Below are 27,547 nucleotides of genomic sequence, written 5' to 3'. Positions count from 1 at the left end.
ATTGAAATGTTATGGTGTTGTCTGTCTGCTTTGCTGCCTGCTGCTATCATTGTATGTGGATGGCAGTGGCACTGATCATAGTTGGTCTCAGGTTCTCTTCAAGATGTCTCAGCTGTAGGGTTTCCACGAGTACTCGAGTACTGGTCTCAGATTACAGTTATCTTCCCATTTGGTTTCTAAAATCCGGAAATTTGTCCGCGCAAGTAGTCTGCTGTTTGACTGTGATTATTTCATGGCAGACAGCTATGAAGTGGCAACTATTTGACTGAAGTTGACAGGGGAGAGCATGTAGTTTGTAAACATGTGTAACTCGTTGACATTGAAGACATGTTTGTGGTAATTCCGGTGTAGCATGGTATTTTGACTCCGTAGAATACTGACTCCCCAGTCACATTTCTACGGCTAAAGGAGTCATGCCGTAGTATTCTGACCCCCCCCCCCCCCCCCCCCGGTCACAATTTCTACCGTAAAAGTCAGTTTTCTACGGCAAAGAGTCATTATTCTACGTAGAAAAGTGACCGGACTTGAGTCTTGTTAGACTCGACCCGTACCCGAGTAGCCCCCCCCCCCCCCCCCCCCCCCCCCCCCCCCCTGCAAAATTTCCTGCGCACGCCCCTGTAGTCTATAAGTGACGGTGGATATGGATGAACAGAACATCTTAAACCTCACGGGTTTGAGATGGGTTTCGTCTCCGTGATCTACAATAAACTGTGCAAAGAAGGAAGGAAATGTTTTATTTAACGACGCACTCAACACATTTTATTTACGGTTATATGGCGTCGGACATATGGTTATGGACCACACAGATATTGAGAGGGGAAACCCGCTGTCGCACTTCATGGGCTACTCATTTTGATTAGAAGCAAGGGATCTGGTATATGCACCATCCCACAGACAGGATAACACCGACGGGGATCGATCCCAGACCGACCGCGCATCAAACGAACGTTTTACCACTGGGCTACGTCCCGCCCTCTGACGGAATATGCCTGTATACACAGAGTGCCGGATTAGACTGATTTTAGACGAGTTATTAACTTGCAAGCGTAACGCGGAGAACCTGCAAACATATTTTTGTCGGACAAAATTTTTTTCGAACTACTTCTTTCCTTTATTATTATGGAACAATCTGTTGCCTGATATTAGAAATTCTTCTTCATTAAAATTGTTTAAAATACAAATGAACAAACACGACCCTGCTGTTCCATCTTATTTTTATGAAGGTGATAGTAGGCAACAGATTCTACATAGCCGACTCCGTTTGGGTACCAATGATTTGAATGGTCACAAATTTGTACAACATGTGACAGATACCCCTTCTTGTATTTGTGACCATCCAGTTGAAGATGCAGAATTTAAAAAAATGTTTTTGTCCAACATACGCTGCAGCTCGCAATACCCATTTACTGAACTATTTAATATTATAATCTCAAGTGTCATACTTTACTATTTGGAGATTCTAATTTAAGTGTCCAAGATAATATCTCTATATTTAAATCTGTTCAGAATTTTCTTATTAATCAATTAACCATTTAACCATTCTGTTTGCTATTTATTCTTTGTTTCTTCTGCACCTTCCTCTCTTCTAACCCCCCCCCCCCCCCCCCAACTATCCGTGTTATCTTTATTGTAATATTGTTCTAGCCATCTTGATGTATAACATGTATATTTGTTAAATGTAGGGAGAGGCCTTAATATAGGCACTTGTCTGTTGGCCAATGCTAAATTTTATATGCAAATAAATATTATTTAAACCAAGCAAACCAAAATGTACCATGTCTAAATATTAGTTATGACCATCTACTAGAGCAGAGATAAATATCACTTTAGTTGACATTAAGGCCTTAAACATAATTACAAATATATACTCTTAATAACCAATAATTTTCAAAGTTACAAATAATAACTAACAGTTATTATTATGAAACATATATGATGAGCGTAGATTGAAATTTAATTGCATATCGTCTAACTCACCTTTGCTAAAGTTAATTCGATAAGAAAATATGTTTGTTATCTTTAAGGACACCGCTAGTGCAGATTAATTTGTTAAGCACCGGCTATTGGATGTCAAATATTTGGTACTTTTGACATACAGTTTTAGAGAGAAAACCCGCTACGATTTTCCATTAGTAGCACCACCCTACATACAGGATAGCACGGCCTTTTTCTTTTAAACAAATATATCATAAAACGTAATATCAGACACAGATTTGCGATTTTCAGCAAAAAATAAGCGAGCTGCTTCAGTTTTATTAGTAAACGTTAACATTACCATTTTTGGCATTATATTTGGTATAATGTAACCTACTCTTCAACTGGGGAAAATACAAAAGTACAAGAGAAAAATAAACATGGCCGATCAGCAAAAAGACAAGAAACCAGATTTAGGTCTTCTCGAAGAGGACGATGAGTTTGAAGAATTTCCAGCAGAAGGTTTTAATTTTTAAACATTTTGTATTATAATTAACGTGATTTTAAATTGGTGTTCATTTATTTTTGGTGTATAAACAAACTCACTGATTCAAAAGCCGCTTCGGTCTCATCACCATGAATCATGGAATTTGAAGAAAGTTAAGTACTACGGTCGACGACCGTCACATTTCGCACCTTTGTTTTGACTTAGTACACAATAAATATAGCATATCTTACCGTAATTTTAACTTGAAATCCATATTTCGTAAAAGGTACAATTTTTTAATCACAAGATTTTCATCAAACACATAAAGGTCCATTAGTAATGTTCAAGCAAAACATTTTTAATAGCAATTTTGCATTGGAATTTTTCGGGTCCGACTATTTACCCCAAGACACCCCAAGATACCACAAGACTTCATAAATAGGCAAAAGTACCGTATTTTCCCCACCTCTATTTTAAAGAAATATTTCTTGGAATTAGTTTAAGGTTAGGGTTAGGGTTAGCGATAGTTATATACAATATATTTTAAAACAATTTGTTCTGTAAAACCAACATGAAGTTTATATTTCGTAATCCAGTATCGCTATGTTTTGCCGTTGAAAAATTAGACATTTTGACTATTCTGTATAAAATTTCTTCCACACGGGTGCTTTTGATGGTGCTTTTGGAAGAAATATAGCACAGAAGACAGAATGAGGCATCATGGGACTAAATCTTCGTTTTATTCCGTACACGTTCGGTTCATTCCGTCAAAATACACCCTATGAGATTTATAAGTATTAAAATGCAGTTTCACTTGTTGATCCACTGCATGGTCGAGTGGATACAGTGGTCGGCTACAGTTCCGATGGTCTGGAGTTCGAATCCAGGCCTAGCACTACATCGTTTGTAGTGTTTAATGCAATACTCAGTTCATATGGTTAATTCAATACCCCAATAGTGGGGAAAATACGGTACTCTTTCCCATAAATATTGGGGCGGGACGTAGCCCAGTGGTAAAGCGCTCGCTTGATGCGTGGTCGGTCTGGGGTCGGATCCCCATCGGTGGGCCCATTGAGCTATTTCTCATTCCAACCAGTGCACCACGACTGGTATATCAAAGGCTGTGGTATGTACTACCCTGTCTGTGGGATGGTGCATATAAAAGATCCCTTGCTGTTAATTGAAAAGAGTAGCCCATGAAGTGGCGACAGCGGGTTTCCCTTCCAATATCTGTGTGGTCCTTAACCATGTGTCTGACGCCATATAACTGTACATAAAATGTGTTGAGTGCGTCTTTAAATAAAACATTTCCTTCCATAAATATTTTAAAAAATTAATTAAAATGTACTATTTTATAAAATATTTAGTGGAAAATGAAGTAAACGAATTAATTTTAAGCCTTAATGACAGCCGATTGCTAAGGGAGATAATTGACTATTTACCCCAAGACACTGCAATCGGTGTCTGTATGTATGTATATATATATATATAATTATATATGTTTTGTTTATATATATATAAACCAACAACAGCAAGAAAATGTGTACCTCTTTTAAAAATAAAAATTATATACATTTTAAAGCCGTGGGGGTATATGGGGTATCGTGTATGTTTTTGGGGTAACGTGTGTGTCTTGGGGTAAATAGTCGATTATCTCCCTTAGCAATCGGCTGTCATTAAGGCTCAAAATTAATTATTTTACTTCATTTTCCACTAAATATTGTCGACTAATCTTGACCCCTGTCAAATATCTATGACAAGCAGACACCGCTGTTTACAGGTTGGTATTTTTTTATTTTTCATAATTCTGGACAAAATATTAATTTTAACAGATAAAAGCAATAAAAAGTACCTTTTGTCAAATATATCATATCCAAAACTTACTGTTGGATAGGTTTTATTTATTGTGTCGACCTTAGCCTACACAGAGCCTGTGCCTCGTGTATTGTAATAACGCCATTGATCATTTCTACTGGTCTAGACTAAACATTCACTAGCAGACATAAGCCTACGAGACAAGGGCGCTAGGGAAGCGGGCAAAACCATAAATTTGGGCAAAAATTATATAGGTATTCGGGCAAAATGTGCTAACCTGAGACCTTTTTAACATGTATTTCCATCATTCTACCCACAGAATTAGTTGTAATCTATGTAAAAGTGTGTAGTGATTCATTTGCAACCCTATATTATATCTTTTTGGTAGTAATGCTGATATGAATAAATGTTATTATTCAGATTCTGGCATTTTTGTTTAATTTGGGAAAAAGCCAGCCTGCTCCCCTACAAAAATGGCAGTCCGTAAGCATATGTTAGCAGGGACCCAGAGCAATCTAATTAAAATTAGCTCCACTATTACATGTGGATCTAACAGCAGCCCGTTGGAGCTCATGTCCAGTTGACCTTTCATTCGACCAATTAAAACCTTACTTGCAAAATCATGCCAGTGATTTGAAAACATTTGGGATTATGCCGAGGGTATACGAAATGATTCGGGTGAATTACAAAGTATGCCGGAAACTAATTTCAATATAAAATTTTATATAAAAAAAATTTCAAGACGGAAAAAAAATGTGATGGTATAGCCATAAAATCTGTTTCTGCTAGTATACAATCCAGAGTTTATTAGTGCACTTTTCCCCCTGTTTTTTTCAATGTTGAAATAGACCAACAAGTTTGCCTATTGCATAAATAGTCTCGACCAATATTTTTAGAATTTGTATGCTCCCGAATAACTTTATAAAAGGTGAAGTGTAATTGGTCGATATTTAAATTGTTATATATAGATGAAATGTCACCTGGACATGGGAGTCCACGCAATGCTGTTAGATCTACTGGTGAGACCAGTAGAACTAATTTTAATCAGATTGGGACCCAGAGTTAGTGGATATGTCGAACCCTGCATAATATACATTTGAATTTTTCTTTGATTAGATTGGACGGGAGCCGAGGAAGATGCAGATGACGATAAAGTGTGGGAGGACAACTGGGATGATGATAACATTGAGGATGACTTTTCCAAACAGTTGAGGTTCGTGTAGCATACCAGTAATTGTTGTCGGGGGGGGGGGGGGGGGTGGGTCCAACAATCTACTATAGTCTTTCCCATAGGGAATGCCTTTTTTATATTGCCTTTTTTCCCTAGCTTGTTTAAGCATGGTGCAGCACCATGCCTCAGTAGTCTAGCATCATCTTGCCTTAATCAGCGACATGCTGCCCTGAGATTAAAGAAGCCTTTTTCACTAATTAATACAATATGCCTTTTATATCTTTTGCCATTCATTTATTAAAGCAAGCACATAAATTACATTAATGTTTATATCAATTAATATTTGTGTATTTGATGAAAAACAAGTGTGCCGAAAATGGTGAAAATGCCCCAAAAGTGTTTGATCTAAAATGCCTTGCCTAATTTCGAGGGAAATCACTATACAAGCTATTTATTTCTGAGCTGAATGTTTTCTAAATTGCACACATTGTTGTTGGTTTTTTGTTCCAAAACACTTTGACTTTTCTTCTTAAGTCAAACCAAACTGAAATTATTATTTTAAAAACATTTTTATAGGAGAATGGGATGGATTACCTTGTAGTTAAGGTAATTGTAAACAAGAGTTGTGGTATCCAGGGAATATTTTGTTCAGCATCGTGTCGCAATTCACCACACAAATTTCAGTTTGTTCAAAAAAAAAAGAGAAAAAAGTTTGTTTTGTTTAACGACACAATTAGAGCTCATTGATTAATTAATCATCTGCTATTAGATATCAAACACTTGGTAATTCTGACTCGTAGTCATCAGAGGAAACCAGCTACATTTTTCCTAATGCTGCAAGGGATCTTTTATATGCACTTTCCCCAAGACAGGAAAGCACATACCACGACCTTTGTCCAGTTGTGGTGCACTGGTTGGAATGAGAAAAAACCCAATCAGCTGAATGGATCCACTGAGGTGGTTTGATTCTGCGATACAAGTACCTCGAGCGAGCACTCAACTGAATGAGCTAGATCCCGCCCCATAAAAATTTCAGAGATCGCTATACAATTGTAAGACGGTTAATAGTAGTTGCTACTTAATTTTCAATTTATTACCAACTGTTGCTAATCAAAATGTTTAAAACAAAATGTTCACTGGTATCTAATTCTATTAGATGTTTTGTTTTCATTGTAGGGCCGAACTTGAAAAGAAACGCACAACAGATGGAAGTGAACCAATGAAGACTTGAGAATCGTAGTGCATCCGTCATCATCTGATCATCATCTCATCATCACACATGTCCACATAATCATCACTCCGTGTTTGTGACCAGACTTAATTGTTCTTTACATGGAGCCTCAGGCATTTTTGGAGAATGTTGGAATATTTCATGAAAGCCATTGATTTGATAACATTGTGGATGTCTTTTCCATTCATGTCAACAATTCTCATATAAATGTGTGTTCGTTAAAATGATTGTTGTTGTTTTTAGTAGCATTAGTGCATTAAAAAAAAGTTATATCGAGATGAATAAGTAATACTGATAGATCCCATTGATTAATTAATTATTGGATGTCAGACACTTGATAATTCTGATAAACGTCATTCAGGAAACATGCTACATTTTCCCATGATCAGCAAGGGATACTCTGTATGCACATTCCCACAGACAGAACAGCACATATCAAAGTCTTTGGTGTATTAGTTGTGGAGCACTGATTAGGCTTGGGTGAGGGGGGGGGTGTGTGTTTCGGAACAATAGGTACAATAAGATGGTACTTAGCAGTCAGATATCCATAAAGTCATGGAAGGAATTTGCTTTAGTTGCGTTAACAAAAAAACTTACTTAAGACTATATGCAAGAATTAGTAAATGTCTGTCATTCAATAACTAATACAGTGAAACAGTGTCCGCTTGATGCACGGTAGGTCTGGGATTGATCCCCGTTGGTGGGACCATTGGGCTATTTCTCGTTCCAGCCAGTGTACCACGACTGGTATATATATCAAAGGCCGTGGTATGTACTACCCTGTTTGTGGGATGGTGCATATAAAAGATCCCTTGCTGCTAATCGAAAAAGAGTAGCCCATGAAGTGGCGACAGCGGGTTTCCCCACTCAGTATCTGTGTGGTCCTTAACCATATGTCTGATACCATATAACCGTAAAATAAAATGTGTCGAGTTCGTCGTTAAATAAAACATTTCCTTCAAAAGCTAATGGTTAATCGGTGTGCTCTAATGGTGTCATTAAATGGGGACGGGATGTAGCCCAGTGCTCGATGCACAGTTGGTTTGGGATCAATCCCCATTGGTGGGCCCGTTGGAATATGTCTCGTTCCAGCCAGTGCTCCACGACTGGTTGAAGGCTGTGGTGTATGTTTTCCTGTGCAAAGTGCTTATACATGTAAAAGGTCTCTTGCTACTAATGGAAAAATGTGGGTTTCCTCTGATGACTGTCCGAATTACTGTATGTTGACATCCAACAGCTGATGATTGATTAATCAATGTGCTCTAGTGGTTGTGTTAAATAAAACAAACTTTATTCTGTATGTACATGTACCAGTCAATTCATTTAATGATTTTATTTAATAAATATTGTTTTTTTAAAAAACAAGAAGCTAAAAAAAACTACAAATAAACCGTACAAAACACCAGTAAATTTAGAGGCATATTGTCACACCCCACTGACCTATTTAATGGTCTTAACAAAGTATTACTTGAACAAAAATAATTTGATTTGTCCCTAAATGTACTTTATTTAACCATCTTCATAACCACCATACTCCATTTATTAATGACATTTTTGAAAAATAATTTAATTATGGCAATGGTCCATAATTCAAAAACTAAAACTGCCAAGAGGGATGACATGGATTTCACTCCATCATGGTTCAGTTTAGGTGATGCGATAGCTAGATTTTGTTTCCAACAATTAATGTAATTTTTATTTATTATTCACTTTTAGAGAAATAAGGTGCTTAAATCCGTGACAGTATGCCTTTAACACTTTTCATTAAATTATTTTATTGAATAAATATTATTTTAAAACCCCCACTCAAAACCACAACAAATGAACAGGAGAACAAAAACAAACGACAACAATCAACAAGTACAAAACGCCAGTAAAGTGTAACACTTTATTTGTCCGTGATAAGATACACACTGTAGTGAATGTTTCAGTACAAAAATAATAACCAATGAGATCAGCCGTAACTAAATACATCACTTTTCAAACAGCAACACTGGAATGTAAATTTCAGCTCTCATGATCAATTAACACTGCAAACCTGGTTCCATGCTTATCAAACTTGAAGCTTCTGTAACTGGGCAATTCCATGGTGACACTGATGGATCCACAGATGGGGTGACACGACCCACCCGTTTTCATGCCCTTTTAATTAATTTTTTTTTTTAAATTAAAAAAAAAAAAAAAATCATCCACAACAGACAACACCATATGTAAATTGCTCTGAAAATACATATATTGGCATCATTTAATTTTTTTTCCATAAATCATGCACCATAACACCTTACAGATTGGGAGATGGCTCGGTTGCTTTTGACAAACTCAAACAGGCCCGTTTTTACTTTGGGACTTTAAAATGTCTTATAATGCTAATATGGAAACCTGACCATATAACAACCATAAAAATGAGGTGCCCCACCCCCACCCCCCACCCCCCCACACTTTGAAAAACCTTTTTAGAAATTCTACGAATTTTGTGACCTCTCCATTACACAATCCTGAATCCACCTCTGGTGACTGATGTTACATTTACAGTCTGTTACTTAATTTCAAGTATCTGCATTTTGCCCACTATTTCATCAATACATTTTTTACTGTTAGATTCATAAGGCCATGGCCATTTAACCGACCTTGATTTATGTTACAAAAAGTGCCATTTTTGGAAGTCTGTCAAAATCAAAGAACACTTTGGCATAGTCCTGTTGTTACAACACTGTCTGGAGATAAAAGTCTGGAGTCTTTTAGCATTAAAATTTGATAAGCATGGCTCCTGGGAAGATAAAAGATGTTCCACTTATTAGACTTGTGGCAAGTGTTGCTCCACACTAAGATATTAAAACATACATATTGAACTACAATAAGGTGGCTTGTTTTAAACACACACAACATCCCTAAAGACGTTTAAACTGATCTCGGCTGGTATTTTGTTCTCCTTTTCTCACATCACTACGACCTGTTATTTATCTCTTTTTTTTCTCCCTCAAGATGTAATATTAATTATTAATTAAGAAGTTTAATGCTACTTTGAACCAATTTCCATAGCATTAATAACCCATGTGGAGTACTTTCATACATACATACATACATACATACACACACATATATATATATATATACAGTGAAATCTCTCAAAACTGGACCCTCTGTAAACCGGAATTCACCCAAAACTGGACAATTTTCAAGGTCCATTAAAAAAAAAATCAATACAGAAATTAACCTCTCTAAACCAGACATTTTAATTGGCCACAAGGGTGTCCGGTTTAGAGGGGTTTCACTGAATATAAAATACAGAAGCGTACGAGACCGGGAGCAAAATCCTCAAATTCAGGCAAAACCGATATCATAGATATATTCGGGCAAAATGAACTGGCCCAAAACCTTTTTACCATGTATTTCCATTATTCTACCCTCCAAATTACTTGATCTCCATGTAAAAATGAGTAGTGATTCGTTTGCAACCCTACATACACGAAGCTGTTTGGCAGTAATGTTAACATGAATAAACGTTATCCAGATTTAGGGATTTTCACTTAACTGTCCCTCTACAACAATGGGATCCCATACACTTATGATAAACATGAACACAATGCACAATGGAAGGAATGAAAATCTTTAAAGGCACTATCCCAAGTTTGCTGTCATCTTAACATGTTTCCAACTGATAGATCATTTTTAACTACATGTGTATTAAAGTTGTATCCAATTAACTTCTTTTCTTTTTTGGTCATCCTAATGTTGGTAGTAACTCAAAATTTCATTTTACTTCATAATACATATATATATTTTAAAAATTATGTACAAAATTATTTGGTGATAAAATCCAATTTGGGTTACTACAAATATTAGGACCACAAGAAACTACATTGCACCTGTATATTATGAAAACACTAATATTCTAAACAAGAAAACTGTATTTAATTTATACAGTGAGAGAAATATAAAAAAATAACAATAGCAGTAAAACTCGGGACAGTGTCTTTAATATATCACAGCCTGTTAAATAACTATTGCAGAATCATAGTTTTTATTTAATTACTTTAAATAGTAGTGTGGCTGGTAGGAACTCTAGTATCTCTTAAGGGGGGGGGGGGGGGGGGGGGGGGGGGGGAGGAGTGGGTACAAGATACATGTATTTAATTCCGATTGCTGGTAGACGAATACATGAATCGTTTCTTGAACAGATCATCTGATCTATTTTGTTGAATGTATCATACACACAAAAAAAAAGTACATACAGTGATCGTGACATTTGCATAGGAATACATGTCATTGTATATTGATATTTTTAGTTAAATAATTGGACATACAAGGCATTATATATAATAATATTACTGTCTTTATTTAAATAATTGAATCAGTGACTTCGATATCGGTTCAACTACATGATAAACACCCTTAAAAAGTGGAGTTTGGTTATTGCTGCAGCCATTCATAAAGATTTTCACATAAATATTGTAATGCATTGAACATATAAAAAAGTGAAAACATATGGAGTTGTTCCCGTATTGAAGTCCTATTTCTATTTACGCTGACACTGATATTTAATCTGTCAAATAATAACTACTTACAAAATATTTATAGACAAATAAATATTAAATAAAAACATTACATACATGTATGCATGGAGATAAAAATACTGTTAAAAAAACAACCAAAACAATTATATTGTAACACATTTTACCAGAATACTGACATAAATAATGTTGGATTTTATACCATTGGTTAGTTCAAACACGAGAGGTTTAAAACTTGAACTACTTGGACATGCGTGCTCAGATGATAAACTCTGTTTGTGATGAACCATCGGTCATGCCAAAAATAGTTCCACCTGCAAAATCATGGCAGAAAAACAAGACACACAAAGCTACATGTAGTGGCCTCGGGTAGTACTAAACCAATTAACTTCCGGCTGGGTCAAAGTTGGAGGTGCAGCGAATTTTTGATAGTTACACATTTTATTTACGGTTATATGGCGTCAGACATGGTTAAGGACCACACAGATATTGAGAGAGGAAACCCGCTGTCGCCACTTCATGGGCTACTCTTTTCGATTAGCAGCAAGGGATTTTTTATATGCACCATCCCACAGGGTAGTACATACCATGGCCTTTGATATACCAGTAGTGCACTGGCTGGAACAGGAAATGGACCAATGGGTCCATCAACGGGGATCGATCCCACACCGACTGCGCATCAAGCGAGTGCTTTACCACTGGGCTACATCCCGCTCCAATCGCATAATGAGAATACCACTTACTTGGTTGTGTGGTGAACAACGTACATTTTAAAATTAAGAGTTGCAAACTATTTTCTTAAATTTTCAAGACCAACTATGAACAGATGAAAAATACTATTACATGACAGGTATAATTAAAAACATTTGCAAATCAATTTTAAAACCCCCCCTTTTTTTTTTACAGCATTAAATATGAAAGTAGTATAGAATAATGGAACATTGTTACTATTACTGTTAGGGTACTCACTGGTTACACAAATAAAATTAATGTAACCGAACAATTGGTTACCTACATGTATAGTCGCTTTTTTTTTATACTATGTAATTTACTACAAGTTATTTACAGGTATTTCTGAGCCGACTGATTTGTAAATTGCACACACAAATTTTATTTCTTTGTCATTTCCAAAACAATTTTACTTTTCTTCTTATGTCAAACCAAACTGAAATTATTTACAAAATTTTTTTTAACAGAATGATGGGACGGACTATAGGGACAAATCATGCTGACTGACTACAGGTTACCTAAGATTTTCAAATATTGTCTTCTACACTAGTACAGGTATTGGCATACATGTCAACTCTTACGGATCACCCGTAAGACTTACAGATTTTTTTAGCATTTGACAGTCTTACTGGCGTATAACAAATTCCTTACGGGTAACACACATTTTCAGGTTTTAATTTTTTTTATTATTATTTTTACATGACTCCTCATCATCTAAGTAAGCCATCCTTTGTGATCCTTCGTGATTTTCATTGTCCTTTCGTGAATCGGGAAACGGCCATTTTGTCATATTTATTTTGGACGAGAGGTGCCACCTAGCGGATATATGTGCACTAATCAAAATTGTACTTGTTAATAGTCTTGATTTTCATTTTCATGTTGCCTTGAATTTAAAATCATCAGTTCCCCGTCCTTTTGCAGCTCGCTTATGAATTTCTTATGGATTTCTGTCCACAGTCTTACAGGTGTTGATCAGTAAAGGTTGGCATCTATGGGTATTAGACCTCAGTTTATGTACAACTCCCACTGACAGTTTTGAAAGAGACTGTTTAAAAAAAATGGCAGCCTCAGAAATAAAACAACAAAAATAAATCATGCATTAAAACTGGCCTCTTGGAACTGAATGCATGAACCACCTATCGGTTATACCTAAGTAGATTACAGTTAACCCATTAAAAATTTACAGGTAACCCATTAAAACTTTACAGATAACCCATTAAAACTTTACAGGTAACCCATTAAAAATATACTGGTAACCCATTTCAATTTACAGGTAACCCATGAAAACTTTACAGGTAACCCATTAAACTTTAAAGGTAACCCATTAAAAATATACTGGTAATCCATTTCAATTTGCGTAATATGTTACAATCGTGTATATGATGTCATAAATTTAATGCTTGAACAAATAAAAACTGGATTATGCCAAACTGGTTATATATATATATATATATTATATAGCTGGAGACCACTACATTAACTGTAACATATTAAATGGATGGCTTTTGAGGTGAAGTATTTAATAGTATAACATACTACTTACTGTGAACAAAAACATCAAGTCGAATTTACAAAGCCTGTTTTTCTCAAACGCACATGAATGAATGAATGAATGAATGTTTAACGACACCCCAGCACGAAAAATACATCATCTATTGGGTGTCAAACTAAGATAAATACATCAGTGATGTTAAACGTACATGTTTAAGCATTGTAATAATATGTACAGCAAAAACAGGCTTTAATTCGTATCAAAATGTTGTTTTTTTTTTTTTTATGTGAAAGACACTTGAAGATGCTGAAAATAAAACATAAATCATCTTTATAACGAGACACTGAGTTCTGTTGTACTGTGACATTGAGTTCTGTTGTACTGTGACATTGATTTCTGTTGTACTGTGACATTGATTTCTGTTGTACTGTGACATAGTTCTGTTGTACTGTGACATCAAGTTCTGTTGTTCTGTGACATCAAGTTCTGTTGTACTGTGATATCAAGTTCTGTTGTACTGTGACATCAAGTGATGATCCAGGCAGAATCTGATGTATTCCCATTTGCCACCATTTTGTTGCTATGATGACGTTAGGGAACCCCGCTGTTTGACCTGTCTTAACGCCTGCAAAAACACGGACTTTGTCTCCTCCATGGTGGCCGAGTACAGCCTCAGGTCCTCGTCCTTCGCTTGCAGTGTGCTGTGTAGAGCCGCCTTTAGAGCATCGTTCTCGTCTTTCTGAATCTCCAGACTTAAAACAGAGAAATCAGTCAGTGGTTTGAAATTACAGGCATTAAAATAGCAGTCATTTTCAGGGATCGATAGCTGATTGTGAGAGCTAATTTGATAATAAATTTGATCGTTTTACCAACAACGAAAATCACCAAATATTGCAATATGAATCGTAGTTCATTTTTAAAAAAACATTCTGGTCAGAAAACCAGTTATTGGGAATAATGGACATAAATACTGAACAGTAGGTAAACACGACTTTTTCGATTTTTTGCCTAATTTTAAACACCATTAACTGATCTAAAATATCATAACAATTACAAAAACCCACAAAAATAATACTTACCGATTCAAATATGAACTTTATTTTATATATTTGTAAAACATTTAAGTGAATATATGTCAGTAAAAATTATAGACTTGTACCCACTCAACATGGTTTTTGTCAAAAACTAATCCAGTAGTCTAAAGGTTAAATGGATCCACGTAAAAACTTACTTTGCTTGAAGTTCAGGAATGTTGACATTTTGAGAATCTTCCACCTCACTGACAGGAATAACTGGATCTTGGCTGGTAGTGTTGCCGGATGCTTTACGGCCACGATTGTTAGAAGCTGCAATATTAGTGATAATAATTAAAATTATCTGAAAAAACATGTCACGTGTTATTACAGTCAGACTTCCACACATAATTTATTATTTTTAATATGTAGTGATTTCCCTAGAAATTTGGCAAGGCATGGTAGACCAAACACTTTGGGGGCATTTTCACCAGGGGCACTTTTTTTTTCATTAAAAATACAAAAAAATTAATTGAAATAAACATTAATGTAATTTAGGTGCTTGCTTTAATAAATGAATGGCAAAAGATGTTAAAGGCATATGTTATTAATTAATAATACCTTTTTTGGTGTTTTATAAAGGCAATTTTAGAATTAATTAGTGAAAAAGGCTTGTTTAATTTCAGGATAGTATTGCGCTGATTAAGGCAAGATGGTGCTAGACTATTGAGGCATGGTGCTGCACCACACTAAAACATGCTAGGGAAAACACTATAATATGACATGCAAGTCAAAACAAATGCATTTTTTTCAAAGCTGTAGTGACAATTAAAGGTAGAGTATCACAGTTACAAAGAAAGAAAGAAATGGTTTATTTAACAATGCACTCAACACATTTTTTTATTTACAGTTATATGGTTAAGGACCACACAAATACTGAGAGAGGAAACCTGCTGTCTCCACCTCATGGTCTACTATTTTCTCTTAGCAGCAAGGGATCTTTTATATGCACCATCCCAGACAGGGTAGTACATACCACAGCCTTTGATATACCAGTCGTGGTGCACTGGCTGGAACGAGAAATAGCCCAATGGGCCCACCGACGGGGACCGATCCCAGACCAACCGCGAATCGAGCGAGCGCTTTACCACTGGGCTACGTGCTGCCCCCACAGTTACAAGTGCCGTATATCACTATTTTTAGACTTACTTGTGATAATAAACTACAACTTAATCAATCCCACACATACATGTATGTTTTGCATCAATAACTTAATCGAAGGTTAAGATGAAAACTCTATAAAATACAACTATAATTTTTCAGTGGCCATTATAAATTTTAAAAATTCATCCAAATTGTTTTTAAATGGGGACGATGGAAGAAATTTAGTTTTTTATTTTATATTTTCAAGACACTGGTAATACTACACATGAAGCAAATGTTTTTTGGGAGGTTTTTGCCAATAAATAAAATTGGGATGGGTCTTTATCTTTACAACAGGCTGGCATGGATGAAAATCTACAATTTATTTTACAATGGTCACAGTAAAAAAGCTGAAATAAGCAAACTTATTTCACACTGCCTATAAGGACCACTTTCTGTTGACACGATTTCACACACATATTTCCGCACGGGAGTTTATTGAAACAGTATATTTTCAAAATATGCGATTCTGCATGAAGGCATTCAGTATACTGGAAAAAAAAATTGACTGATGAGCGATTTTTCTGTGTGTGTGTTTTTCAGCACAGTAACCGTCATGTCATGAAGTATTTACTTTCAGGCCTCCCAGCCGCTTGTATTTATTAAAATATACGAAATATAGGAATTTGCATACCAAAATATAGGAGTTTTATAGGAACATTTGGACCGATTATCATGATTATAGGCATTTTGCACGGATTTCTAAAGACATTTACATTACTAATGGTACATGTATGTTCTTAACTTGCGTATGTACACAAGATACCATCTACTACCTTAACAAATATATACCAAGGCTTGCCAGCAGTCCATGCCCATATCCAGGATACTTTGAAAGTTGGTGCATCTTGTATCAGTAATAGATCCTCCTCACCTCATCATTGGCACTTGATACAGATCTCCCACATTCAAAGCATCTTCTGAATTTCTGACAGGCTGGCATAACTCAGTAACATATTTTATTCATCAGCATTTTGGCAAAGCAACTGAGTCAAATTAATATAGGAAAAATAGGAAATGAATCTCAATATAGGAGTTTTATAGGATCCTATAAAAATATAGGAAATATAGGAGGTCTGGGAGGCGTGTTACTTTTGGCTTATACTTGTAAGTACATTTCGACGATGTCAAATTTTGTCTTTAATCTGCTTGCGAAAATGCAGATATGAAAAAGGACAAGCACAGAATTGTAAAGGTTAGCAAGTTCATGAATTGACAAATTGGAAAGTCGTGGTTTGATAATTTATGGAGTATTACAGTGTTCGAAATAAGCACTTGTCCGTTTGTCGCGACAAGTGAAAATCTATTCGGACAAGCAAAATGTGCCTCGGTGGTTGTCCAGTAGACAATGCAAGTAAAAATATTCAGTGCAGTTTCATTTGGAGCAATCAAAAATATCATTTTGGTGCTTAAATGAAACAAACCATTTATTTGGACAAGTGAAAATATTGGTGGACAAGTAGATTTCTAGATGTATTTGTCCATTGAACTAGTAAATCATTCTGCTTATTTCTATCACTGTATTACACTTAATACACTTACTTAAATTTGACTTAGAGTTTGGATCTTGTAGTTTTGATTTGCCCAGTTGTTTCTCCAAATTGACGTTGGTCCGTCTCTGCTGGATGAGATCTGTTTGGATCTGGGTCAGTTTGAGCGTCATCTCGTTATTTCTTAACAGACAAATAAATAGAGAATACTATATCAGGGCTTGAAAGAGCCTGTGGTCAGGTCACCAGACCTATAACATATGAGCCACTATTAATATTTGTATTGCATGTATTTATTCCACATTAAAATGTTCATAATTTGCCAACATCCATTATTAATTTTGGGCCATCACATTTTTTGGCGAGTTTCGAGACCTGTACATGAGTGGCCGTTAGATATCATTTATGTTACAAGTTGTTTTAAAAAAACATCCAATGAGCAAAAGCGAGTTGAATTAAATTTTTGAACAATGAATTGCAAGTTAAATGGGATCTCACGGACACAGAGAGTAGTAGCATTGTATTTCTAAAATATTTCGAAAAACAAGATTTAAAACCAAATAACCCATCTTTTCCAAGTAAAGCTTATTTACAATGCTTACGCTTATGTGTCACAAACTTATTAGTTTCATGTTAACATATATGTCACAAAGCTATCAATTTCTGTTGTGTCTATTTTGGACGGTATGGCTGTAGCGAATGGATCATCACCTAAGGGCAGCCAGTCGTATGTCTTTCAATTGATAATATTAATGTATGGATGTGTGTTATTGGTACGTGTTTTCATAATTTGTTACTGATTTCAACTTTGTTCAAGTTTGGCAACTGACAGCTCAACTTTACCACATTGTATTTTCAAATAATATATACATGTGTAACATTAATTGTACACGGAAAGGCCATACAGTGTCTAACATATTGTTGTTTAGACATTAGAAGAGACGAGAAAAAGACGAGAAGAGAGAGAGAGAGAGAGAGAGAGAGAGAGAGAGAGAGAGAGAGAGAGAGAGAGAGACACACGGGCAGAGAGTAGCAGCACCACGGAATCTCCCCAAGACAGGACAGTATATACCACGGTGTTTGTCACCACCAGTCATGGGGTACGAGTCGTATGATCCTGCGATAAAACTACATGTACCTCTTCTGAAGAATCTGCACCAGCTCTGCCAGTTTTTCCCGTTCCACCTGTGCGGCCTGCATCATCATCTGGTACTCCTGACACTGGTACACCATGTCACCATGGACACCATTTCTGAATAATAAACTTTCTGATACATTCATTATGACACAACATAGTAACAGGAGCTTGTTCATTTCTCGATGAACGTAAAAAATTCCGTCATCAGGGAACGTTATATCTGATGACGTTATTTTATATGGGCAAGTTGTCTTACTGATTGTTATTGTTTATGGACCAAAAATAATTCAAAGTATGATTCAAATTTAATTATAAGTATTGTCTGTTAGTTCTTTTACGTTCATCTGGGTACGAACAAAAAACTATCATCCGCAAACTTAAGTGCACATTTGCGGATGATTTTAATTTTTCTTTCATACCCCGATGAACGTAAAAGGAATAACAGACAATCCTTAAATAACTTATTGAAGGAGAAATTCAACATATGAGCAGAAATCAATCACTGACAAATGATCTAATATATGTATATCTAATATATGCACTGTTGATTTTTAAAATTAAACGACATGCTATTTTACAAGTACACTGGATCCATTTTAGATCTTAAATTTTTTAAATGTGCTATATACAGTAAAATCTCACTGGCTCGAATGCAGAACGGTCGAATATACTGGTATGCTTGAACCGAGAACAAAGTCCAGAAATGTTTTGTTAAGTAAATGTGTATCAAATGTTTTTTTTATAAGCATTATTCGATTTCAGATTTTAAATCATATAAAACTTGCTAGACTACAGGTAGGTTGTAAACATGGTTTTAGTTGTAAACATGGTTTTAGTTGTAAATATGTATAAGTATTTGTTTTTTAAAGTATTACTCTACTTTAGACATAACATGACGTTGTTTCCCCAGTCCTATCTCAGACTGTCTATGCGAAATATGCTGTCATTTCGTCATCCTCTTCTAGTTGTGGTTGAAACATTTTGAGACAGTCTGTGTTATTCATTCAAAAAAAATAACAATAACAAGAATACTATGGATAATAGAGAGCAAGACATACTTATTTCACGAAAACTCATGTCAGGATGTATGTATTATCCTTGCTCTAGCTTGGGCAATACAAATATCCTGACACTCGTTTTGTAAAATCAGTACGACACACAAGCTCATATAATAATCTCCATTTATCACCATAGTAAGATGTATAATAAAACTCTTTACCTCACAGACTCTGGACGGGTGGACTGACGAGAGGTTGATCTGGCACTGTTTATTACACTGTTCACTGTCTGCGGTCTCTCACTCTGTCTGTAAGTATAATTAGCATTGACAGTCAACAGTCAAAGCATTTTTTATGACACTGATACACTACAGTTGACTTAGCAAAGGCAGATTTGCACCCTCCTCTTGACATGAAATACGTTCCTAATCAACTCATCATACACTCTTTTGAAACATTTAAAGAGATATGGTTAGCTAAAAACTGGTCATGGCCAGAGAAAGAGATGGAGATAGACAAACAAACATACAGAGAGGAAGAGAGAGGGACGGAGAGAGAGAGAGAGAGAGAGAGAGAGAGAGAGAGAGAGAGAGAGAGAGAGAGAGAGAGAGAGAGAGAGAGAGAGAGAGGAGGGAGGCAGGCAGGGAGAGAGAGACAGAGGGAGAGAGAGACAGAGGGAAAGAGAGACACAGAGAGAGAGAGAGGGGGACACAGAGACACACACAGCGAGAGAGAGAGAGAGAGAGAGAGAGACACAGAGAGATAGAGACAGAGACAGAGAGAGAGAGAGTGAGACAGAGACAGAGAGAAAGAGAACTGTACATACCTGGAAGCCGGTGGAGTTACCGATGACAAAGTGACTGTCGTGTCTTCTATCACAGGTCCTGGTTGACCACCCGGTGCTAACTGGGTATCCAGGGACCCCTGGCAATCTCCACTCATCTGCCAGTACTGTCACAGGTAAAACGATTACAAGTTAACATACACTCTTCTGCACTCGCAAATTGGAGTGCCAGCGATAATATTATCTCCCAGGAGAATATCGCAAATTAGAGTGCCAGCGATAATATTATCTCCCAGGAGAATACCGCAAATTAGAGTGCCAGCGATAATATTATCTCCCAGGGGAATATCGCAAATTAGAGTGCCAGCGATAATATTATCTCCTCCCAGGGGAATATCGCAAATTAGAGTGCCAGTGATAATATTATCTCCCTGGAGAATATCGCAAATTAGAGTGCCAGCGATAATATTATCTCCCAGGAGAATACCGCAAATTAGAGTGCCAGCGATAATATTATCTCCCAGGGGAATATCGCAAATTAGAGTGCCAGTGATAATATTATCTCCCAGGGGAATATCGCAAATTAGAGTGCCAGTGATAATATTATCTCCCTGGAGAATATCGCAAATTAGAGTGCCAGCGATAATATTATCTCCTTGGAGAATATCGCAAATTAGAGTGCCGGCGATAATATTATCTCCCAGGAGAATATCGCAAATTAGAGTGCCAGCGATAATATTATCTCCCAGGGAATATCGCAAATTAGAGTGCCAGCGATAATATTATCTCCCAGGAGAATATTGCAAATTAGAGTGCCAGCGATAATATTATCTCCAAGGAGAATATCGCAAATTCTACAAAAGCCTTTAATGGATGATATGAAACATTATTAACTACATAGTTCAAGATATTCAGGAAAATATAACCAGTATGACCCACGTGTGTTATAATGATTTCACGTGCAATAAGTGTATTTTATTATCCACATAGTTCAAGATACTCAGGGAAATATAACCAGTATGACCCACGTGTGTCATAATGATTTCACGTGCAATAAGTGTATTTTATTATCCACATAGTTCAAGATACTCAGGGAAATATAACCAGTATGACCCATGTGTACAACGAATGACGTAATTTTGTGAAGCGACGTCATAACTGTCCAAAATGACGTCATTCGAGTTTGATGTCATTTCCATTCAAAAATACACCGCGCCACATATTCTTACGTCATTTGAATATCTAGTAACGGCGGACTGGAATTAAAGTTGCATGTACAGTTTACAAAAACACATTGTATTAAGCCAGGGGTTCTAGAATATTTTTAAAATTCACTTGCCATAGGGCCAGTGGATTTGAAAATTCACTGGCCATGGTGAAAAATTCACTTGCCCAATTTTAACTGTTGATAAAACAAAAAAACTGTAAATTAAAATAATTAACTTTTTAATGTCCATTTTTCATACTGAGATCATGTTTAATCAATTTGTCAATTTACACAACAGATAGGCTCATTGGGCATGCTTTATGGTTTGTTTAGAAAAATATGCAAATAATTTTCATCAGTTTAAAGTTACCGTACCTAATAAAATTTTAAAATAATTGTTTCCACTAAAACCACCTAAGTTATAAAAAATAATCCATGTTACTGACATATTACAACAATTAACAGCATAATTCCTTTACTTATGAATGGGAACTTACCCACCCCCTCAAAAAACAAAAAGAGAAAAGAAACAATTAAGAACCTTTATTAGCATAAAGTGTACATGTATTGCAGTTTAAGCCCCCACCCCCAACCCCAACACACACACCATATTAGTAATTTTGCAATTTGGGTACTTTGTTAAATTTATCTATTTCATGATACTGTGTTCTTAAGCTTTTTTTTTTTTTTTTAAACACCTTTTTTGCAATTTATGTTATATTTTATAAATTAAATTAATAATTTACACTTTTAAGTATTTGTAAATAGTGACGTGCAACCTTTAAAACTAATAAAAGACTGGTTACCGTTTTGCATGTTATTAGTATTAGAGTAACAAATCTTTGGATTTCAGTGTAAAAAAACCAAAATGACGGCAAAACAATGAACTTTTGTTTTTCCAATGTTTACACTTTATAACTTTAATAAAGTTATATTAGTAGGTATATTGATGTCATGGATGGGTCAGAGATTACTGGCGGCCAACTATTTGTTAGTGAAATATTGCATGTGATAGCAAATCGAAAGAAGTGACTTGTAGATGTTTCTTTTGTTTCAACTTTTTGTATGATCGTAGGACGTAACGTTGTAGATTTATTTAAAAAAAATAAAAAAAAATGTTTTTTTGTTTTGTTTTTTAACCACTTGCCATTGGGATTGCACAAAGTAACTTTTACTGGCCCGAATCCAAAAAACACTGGCCTCGGGCATCGGGCCACCGTATTCTAGAAGGCCTGATTAAGCTTTAGCGTATATGCTAAAGAGATTATTACCCTCGTGTATTTTGGTATCGTCAATATCATATATTAGGAATAAAAATAATGTATTATGCTTGCATAATACAATTTTTATTCCTAATATATGATATTGACAATACCGAAAAACACTCTGGTAATAACCTCTATATACGATATTGCAAAGTATAGTGCCAGCGATAATATTATCTCCCAGGAGAATATCGCAAATTATAATGCCAGCGATATTATCTCCAAGGAGAATATCGTAAATTATAGTGCCAGCGACAATATTATTGGCTTGGAGAATATTGCAAAGCATAGTGCCAGCGATAATATTATCTCCTAGGAGAATATCGTAAATTATAGTGCCAGCGATAATATTATCTCCCAGGAGAATATCGCAAAGCATAGTGCCAGTGATAATATTATCTCCTAGGAGAATATCACAAAGCATAGTGCCAGTGATAATATTATCTCCTAGGATAATATCGTAAATTATAGTGCCAGCGATAATATTATCTCCTAGGAGAATATCGCAAAGCATAGTGCCAGTGATAATATTATCTCCTAGGAGAATATCGCAAAGCATAGTGCCAGTGATAATATTATCTCCTAGGAGAATATAATAAATTATAGTGCCAGCGATAATATTATCTCCTAGGAGAATATCGCAAAGCATAGTGCCAGTGATAATATTATCTCCTAGGAGAATATCGTAAATTATAGTGCCAGCGATAATATCTCCTAGGAGAATATCGCAAAGCATAGTGCCAGTGATAATATTATCTCCTAGGAGAATATCGTAAATTATAGTGCCAGCGATAATATTATCTCCTAGGAGAATATCGCAAAGCATAGTGCCAGTGATAATATTATCTCCTAGGAGAATATCGCAAAGCATAGTGCCAGTGATAATATTATCTCCTAGGAGAATATCGCAAAGCATAGTGCCAGAAACAATACATTACGTTTGCTCTGAGCCGTTCGATCTCAAGCTCGAGTTCCCTCATGCGTGCCTCGCGGTCGGCGGCGATGAGCCGGAGCTGTTCGACCACGTTGTTGTCGTGCTGGTGTTTGACGGTGAACTCCTTCAACGCCTCCTGCTGTTGCGACATACGCTGCTCGTGGCGGTGGTTGCTGTCATCCAGCAGCTGCTTCAGCTGACTCTGCTGTTTCTGTCAACAACAAATTTTAAAGCTAAATTTTTTTTTCTTTCGTTTAACGACACACCACTAAACACACACTGATTTCAATAATCATCAGGTGTTGGATATCAAGAATATGACCCGCACCCTCGGTATGTATAATTTTTTTTTTCGTTTAACGACACACCACTAAACACACACTGATTTCAATAATCATCGGGTGTTGGATATCAGGCATATGACCCACACCCTCGGTATGTATAAGGGTTCACCACATATTTGACGGGCAGTTCACATATTAAATTTAAAGTCGTGTAGCTGATACACAAACAAGGAAGCCAGCATCTACTAACCTTGAAAAGTTAAATGATTGTTTTGTTGAACACCACCACTAGAGCACACTGATTAATAATCATCGGATACTGGAAGGAAGGAAGGAAGGAAACACATTTTAATTACTGTCATATGGTGTCGGACATATGGTTAAAGATCACACAGATACTGAGAGAGGAAACTCGCTGTCACCACTTCATGAGCTACTCTTTTCGATTAGCAGCAAGGGATCTTTTATATACACCATCCCACAGACAGGATAGTACATACCAGCCTTTGTTACACCAGATGTGGAGCACTGGCTGGAACGTGAAATAGCCCAATAGGTCCACCGATGGGGATCGATCCTAGACCGACCGTGCATCAAGCGAACGCTTTACCACTGGGCTACATCCCACCCCCATTCTGTTCAGATGTTGGTTACACAAAATTAAAACTCATGTGAACGACCTGTCGGTTATGTGGTGAATCACTACGTCCTGCATTTAAAAGTAACAAGCATTCTTAGACTACTGCTAAAGCAATACATCCCAAACCCGGCCCAATAAATTTACGTATCTCCGAAGTTCAAGGGCCAAAACTCTATGAAAAATTAGTAAATCACCATAAAGTAAACTTGATCTTTAACAGAACATCATAAAGTTACACAAAATATTTCAGCTCAATATCTTGAGGCATTACAATTTAGTTTTTTTTAGAAAACAAATTTTTGTATGTTCAAGGGCCATAACTCTGTAAAAAAAATGGGTAAATCACCATGAAAGTTAAACTTGTACAGTACATGATAAACCTATATACAAAATTCCATCTCAATATCTTTAGGCATTGCAAAAACAAAGTCCAGAAAACAAATTTTCATAAATAATCTGAAAACAAACCGGGCTCAAAAAATTTACGTATCCCCAAAGTTCAAGGGCCATAGCTCTGTGAAAAATGGGTAAATTGTCATGAAAGTCAAACTTGATCTGTAACAGAATATGATAAAGATATACACAACATTTCAGCTCAACATCTTCAGGCATTGCCATATTGTCTCCCCCCCCCCCCCCAAAAAAAAACACATGTCAAAAAAAAAAAAAATTCTTATCTCCTAAGTTCAAGGGCCATAACCCTGTCAAAAATGGGTAAATCACCATAAAATTCATGGTAAAGCTTTATACAAAATTTTAGCTCATGATCTCAAGGAATTGTGAAAAAAAAAACATCCGGATAGACGGACGGAGATGAAACATATAATCCCCTCCGATTGGACAGGATTGACTAATAAATTTAAGACTCACAAAAACTTTATTCATTTATTCTAACAATACATTTATTCTAACAATACATTTATTCTAACAATACATTTATTCTCTACTGTTCCAGACCTTTTTTCTTTCTTTTTTAGACTTGATACGCAGCACATCAGGAGTCAAACTGCAACTCGATGTTTGCATAAATATATATCATTCACATACATGTAACCTAGTAGGTAAAGCATTATGAGAATTATGTTCAGAGCCCTCAAAAGTACCCGGTCTCCGGTGGCAAATCGCCGCCTGAAACAGCTTTTGCCGCCGCCTACTTTTCGTTGATGGTAAAAAAAAAGAAGTGTTTTCTCTTCTTTAATAAAGTCTCCTACAAAAGGGATCCAAACAAGGTGCCAAAATAGTTGTTTATTTGTCTTGAAACGCAATTAGTTCACATCAAAATTTTTATCAAGCAGCGTTACCGTTTCGGGTGATGTGGTTGGTTCGTCGTTACACTTGACTTTCAACGAGTAAAATTGTTCAGTTGCTGCATTTAATGGATGGTGACTGATTTGCGCTAACAGAGGCCATGAGAATGCATCTCAGAGGTTCGATTTTTCAAATGTTTCTTGGGGAGGGCCCCCAGACCCCCCGCTTTGCCCCCTGCTATCATCACTGTTGTAGCCTGCTACTTCTTAAACTACTGAGGGCGCTGTATGTTATAAATTATATGAAAGGCTGTGATTCAAGGCTTCCATCCCAGGCACGGTTGTTTTACATCGGGACAATAAATCATGTGAACCAAATTCTAGTTACCTAAGATTTTGAAATATTGTCATCTATAGTACCACTTATAGTAAACCTTACAATCAGAGCCTGAATAAGTCGGTCGTTGTTCTGTGGTTACCTAAGATTTTGAAATATTATATTCTGTCAGGGTTTCTGCCAGAGGGTAAGATGGGTATGGCACCATACCCAAATTTTTCTTCAGATTTTATTTTTTAAAAATCTTTTGATAAAATTAATGACTCTTATCATTACTGTATGATTTTCTTAACACTAACCCTAAACATAACCCCATACCTCATGCTGACTGGTTGCATTCAATTCCATAGCGCGCCATCCCCAAAAATTTCTTTCTGGCAGAAACACTGTCTGTAGTATCTTTCGTTGTAAACCTTACCATCAGAGCTTGAATAAGTTTGTTGTCATTCTGTGGTTACCTAATATATTGAAATATTGACCTCTGTAGTACCTTTCGTTGTAAACCTTAACATCAGAGCTTGAATAAGTTTGTCATCATTCTGTGGTTACCTAAGATATTGAAATATTGACCTCTGTAGTATCTTTCATTGTAAACCTTACCATCAGAGCTTGAATAAGTTTGTCGTCATTCTGTGGTTACCTAAGATATTGAAATATTGACCTCTGTAGAACCTTTCATTGTAAACCTTACCATCAGAGCTTAAATAGGTTTGTTGTCGTTCTGTGGTTACCTAAGATATTGAAATATTGTCCTCTGTAGAACCTTTCATTGTAAACCTTACCATCAGAGCTTGAATAAGTTTGTCGTCATTCTGTGGTTACCTAAGATATTGAAATATTGACCTCTGTAGAACCTTTTATTGTAAACCTTACCATCAGACCTTGAATAAGTTTGTCGTCATTCTGTGGTTACCTAAGATATTGAAATATTGACCTCTGTAGAACCTTTCATTGTAAACCTTACCATCAGAGCTTAAATAGGTTTGTTGTCGTTCTGTGGTTACCTAAGATATTGAAATGTTGTCCTCTGTAGAACCTTTCATTGTAAGCCTTACCATCAGACCTTGAATAAGTTTGTTGTTGTTCTGTGGTTACCTAAGATATTGAAATATTGACTTCTGTAGAACCTTTCATTGTAAACCTTACCATCAGAGCTTAAATAGGTTTGTTGTCATTCTGTGGTTACCTAAGATTTTGAAATATTGTCCTCTGTAGAACCTTTCATTGCAAACCTTACCATCAGAGCTTAAATAGGTTTGTTGTCGTTCTGTGGTTACCTAAGATATTGAAATATTGTCCTCTGTAGAACCTTTCATTGTAAGCCTTACCATCAGACCTTGAATAAGTTTGTTGTTGTTCTGTGGTTACCTAAGATATTGAAATATTGTCCTCTGTAGAACCTTTCATTGTAAACCTTACCATCAGAGCTTGAATAAGTTTGTCGTCATTCCGTGGTTACCTAAGATATTGAAATATTGACCTCTGTAGAACCTTTCATTGTAAACCTTACCATCAGAGCTTGAATAAGTTTGTCGTCATTCCGTGGTTACCTAAGATATTGAAATATTGACCTCTGTAGAACCTTTCATTGTAAATCTTACCATCAGAGCTTAAATAGGTTTGTCGTCATTCCGTGGTTACCTAAGATATTGAAATA

The 27,547-nt window shown here is 36.0% G+C and overlaps 2 protein-coding genes across 2 annotated transcripts in view; one reads left to right on the top strand and one right to left on the bottom strand.

Annotated features, from left to right (window-relative positions):
- The first annotated feature begins 2,313 nt into the window (after positions 1-2,313).
- LOC121385424 (26S proteasome complex subunit SEM1-like) lies at positions 2,314-6,842 on the top strand. The gene is made up of 3 exons (XM_041516100.1): positions 2,314-2,436; positions 5,333-5,429; positions 6,564-6,842. The coding sequence occupies exons 1-3, from the start codon at positions 2,355-2,357 to the stop codon at positions 6,616-6,618; spliced, it is 234 nt and encodes a 77-aa protein (XP_041372034.1). The 5' UTR covers positions 2,314-2,354; the 3' UTR covers positions 6,619-6,842.
- Positions 6,843-12,220: 5,378 nt separating this feature from the next.
- Positions 12,221-27,547, bottom strand: part of LOC121385542 (coiled-coil domain-containing protein 13-like) — a 46,051-nt gene continuing 30,724 nt past the window's right edge. Inside the window, 7 exon segments of the mRNA XM_041516252.1 lie at positions 12,221-14,102; positions 14,582-14,696; positions 17,109-17,239; positions 18,195-18,308; positions 19,414-19,500; positions 20,019-20,143; positions 23,387-23,593. Coding sequence (XP_041372186.1) covers positions 13,931-14,102; positions 14,582-14,696; positions 17,109-17,239; positions 18,195-18,308; positions 19,414-19,500; positions 20,019-20,143; positions 23,387-23,593 — 951 coding nt within the window. The 3' untranslated portion in view covers positions 12,221-13,930.

This window comes from Gigantopelta aegis, chromosome 11 (assembly GCF_016097555.1).
Source record: "Gigantopelta aegis isolate Gae_Host chromosome 11, Gae_host_genome, whole genome shotgun sequence".
NCBI classification, from domain to species: Eukaryota; Metazoa; Mollusca; class Gastropoda; order Neomphalida; family Peltospiridae; genus Gigantopelta; species Gigantopelta aegis.
Note: the sequence above shows the minus strand (reverse complement) of the source record. Positions and strands in the feature narration are given on the sequence as shown.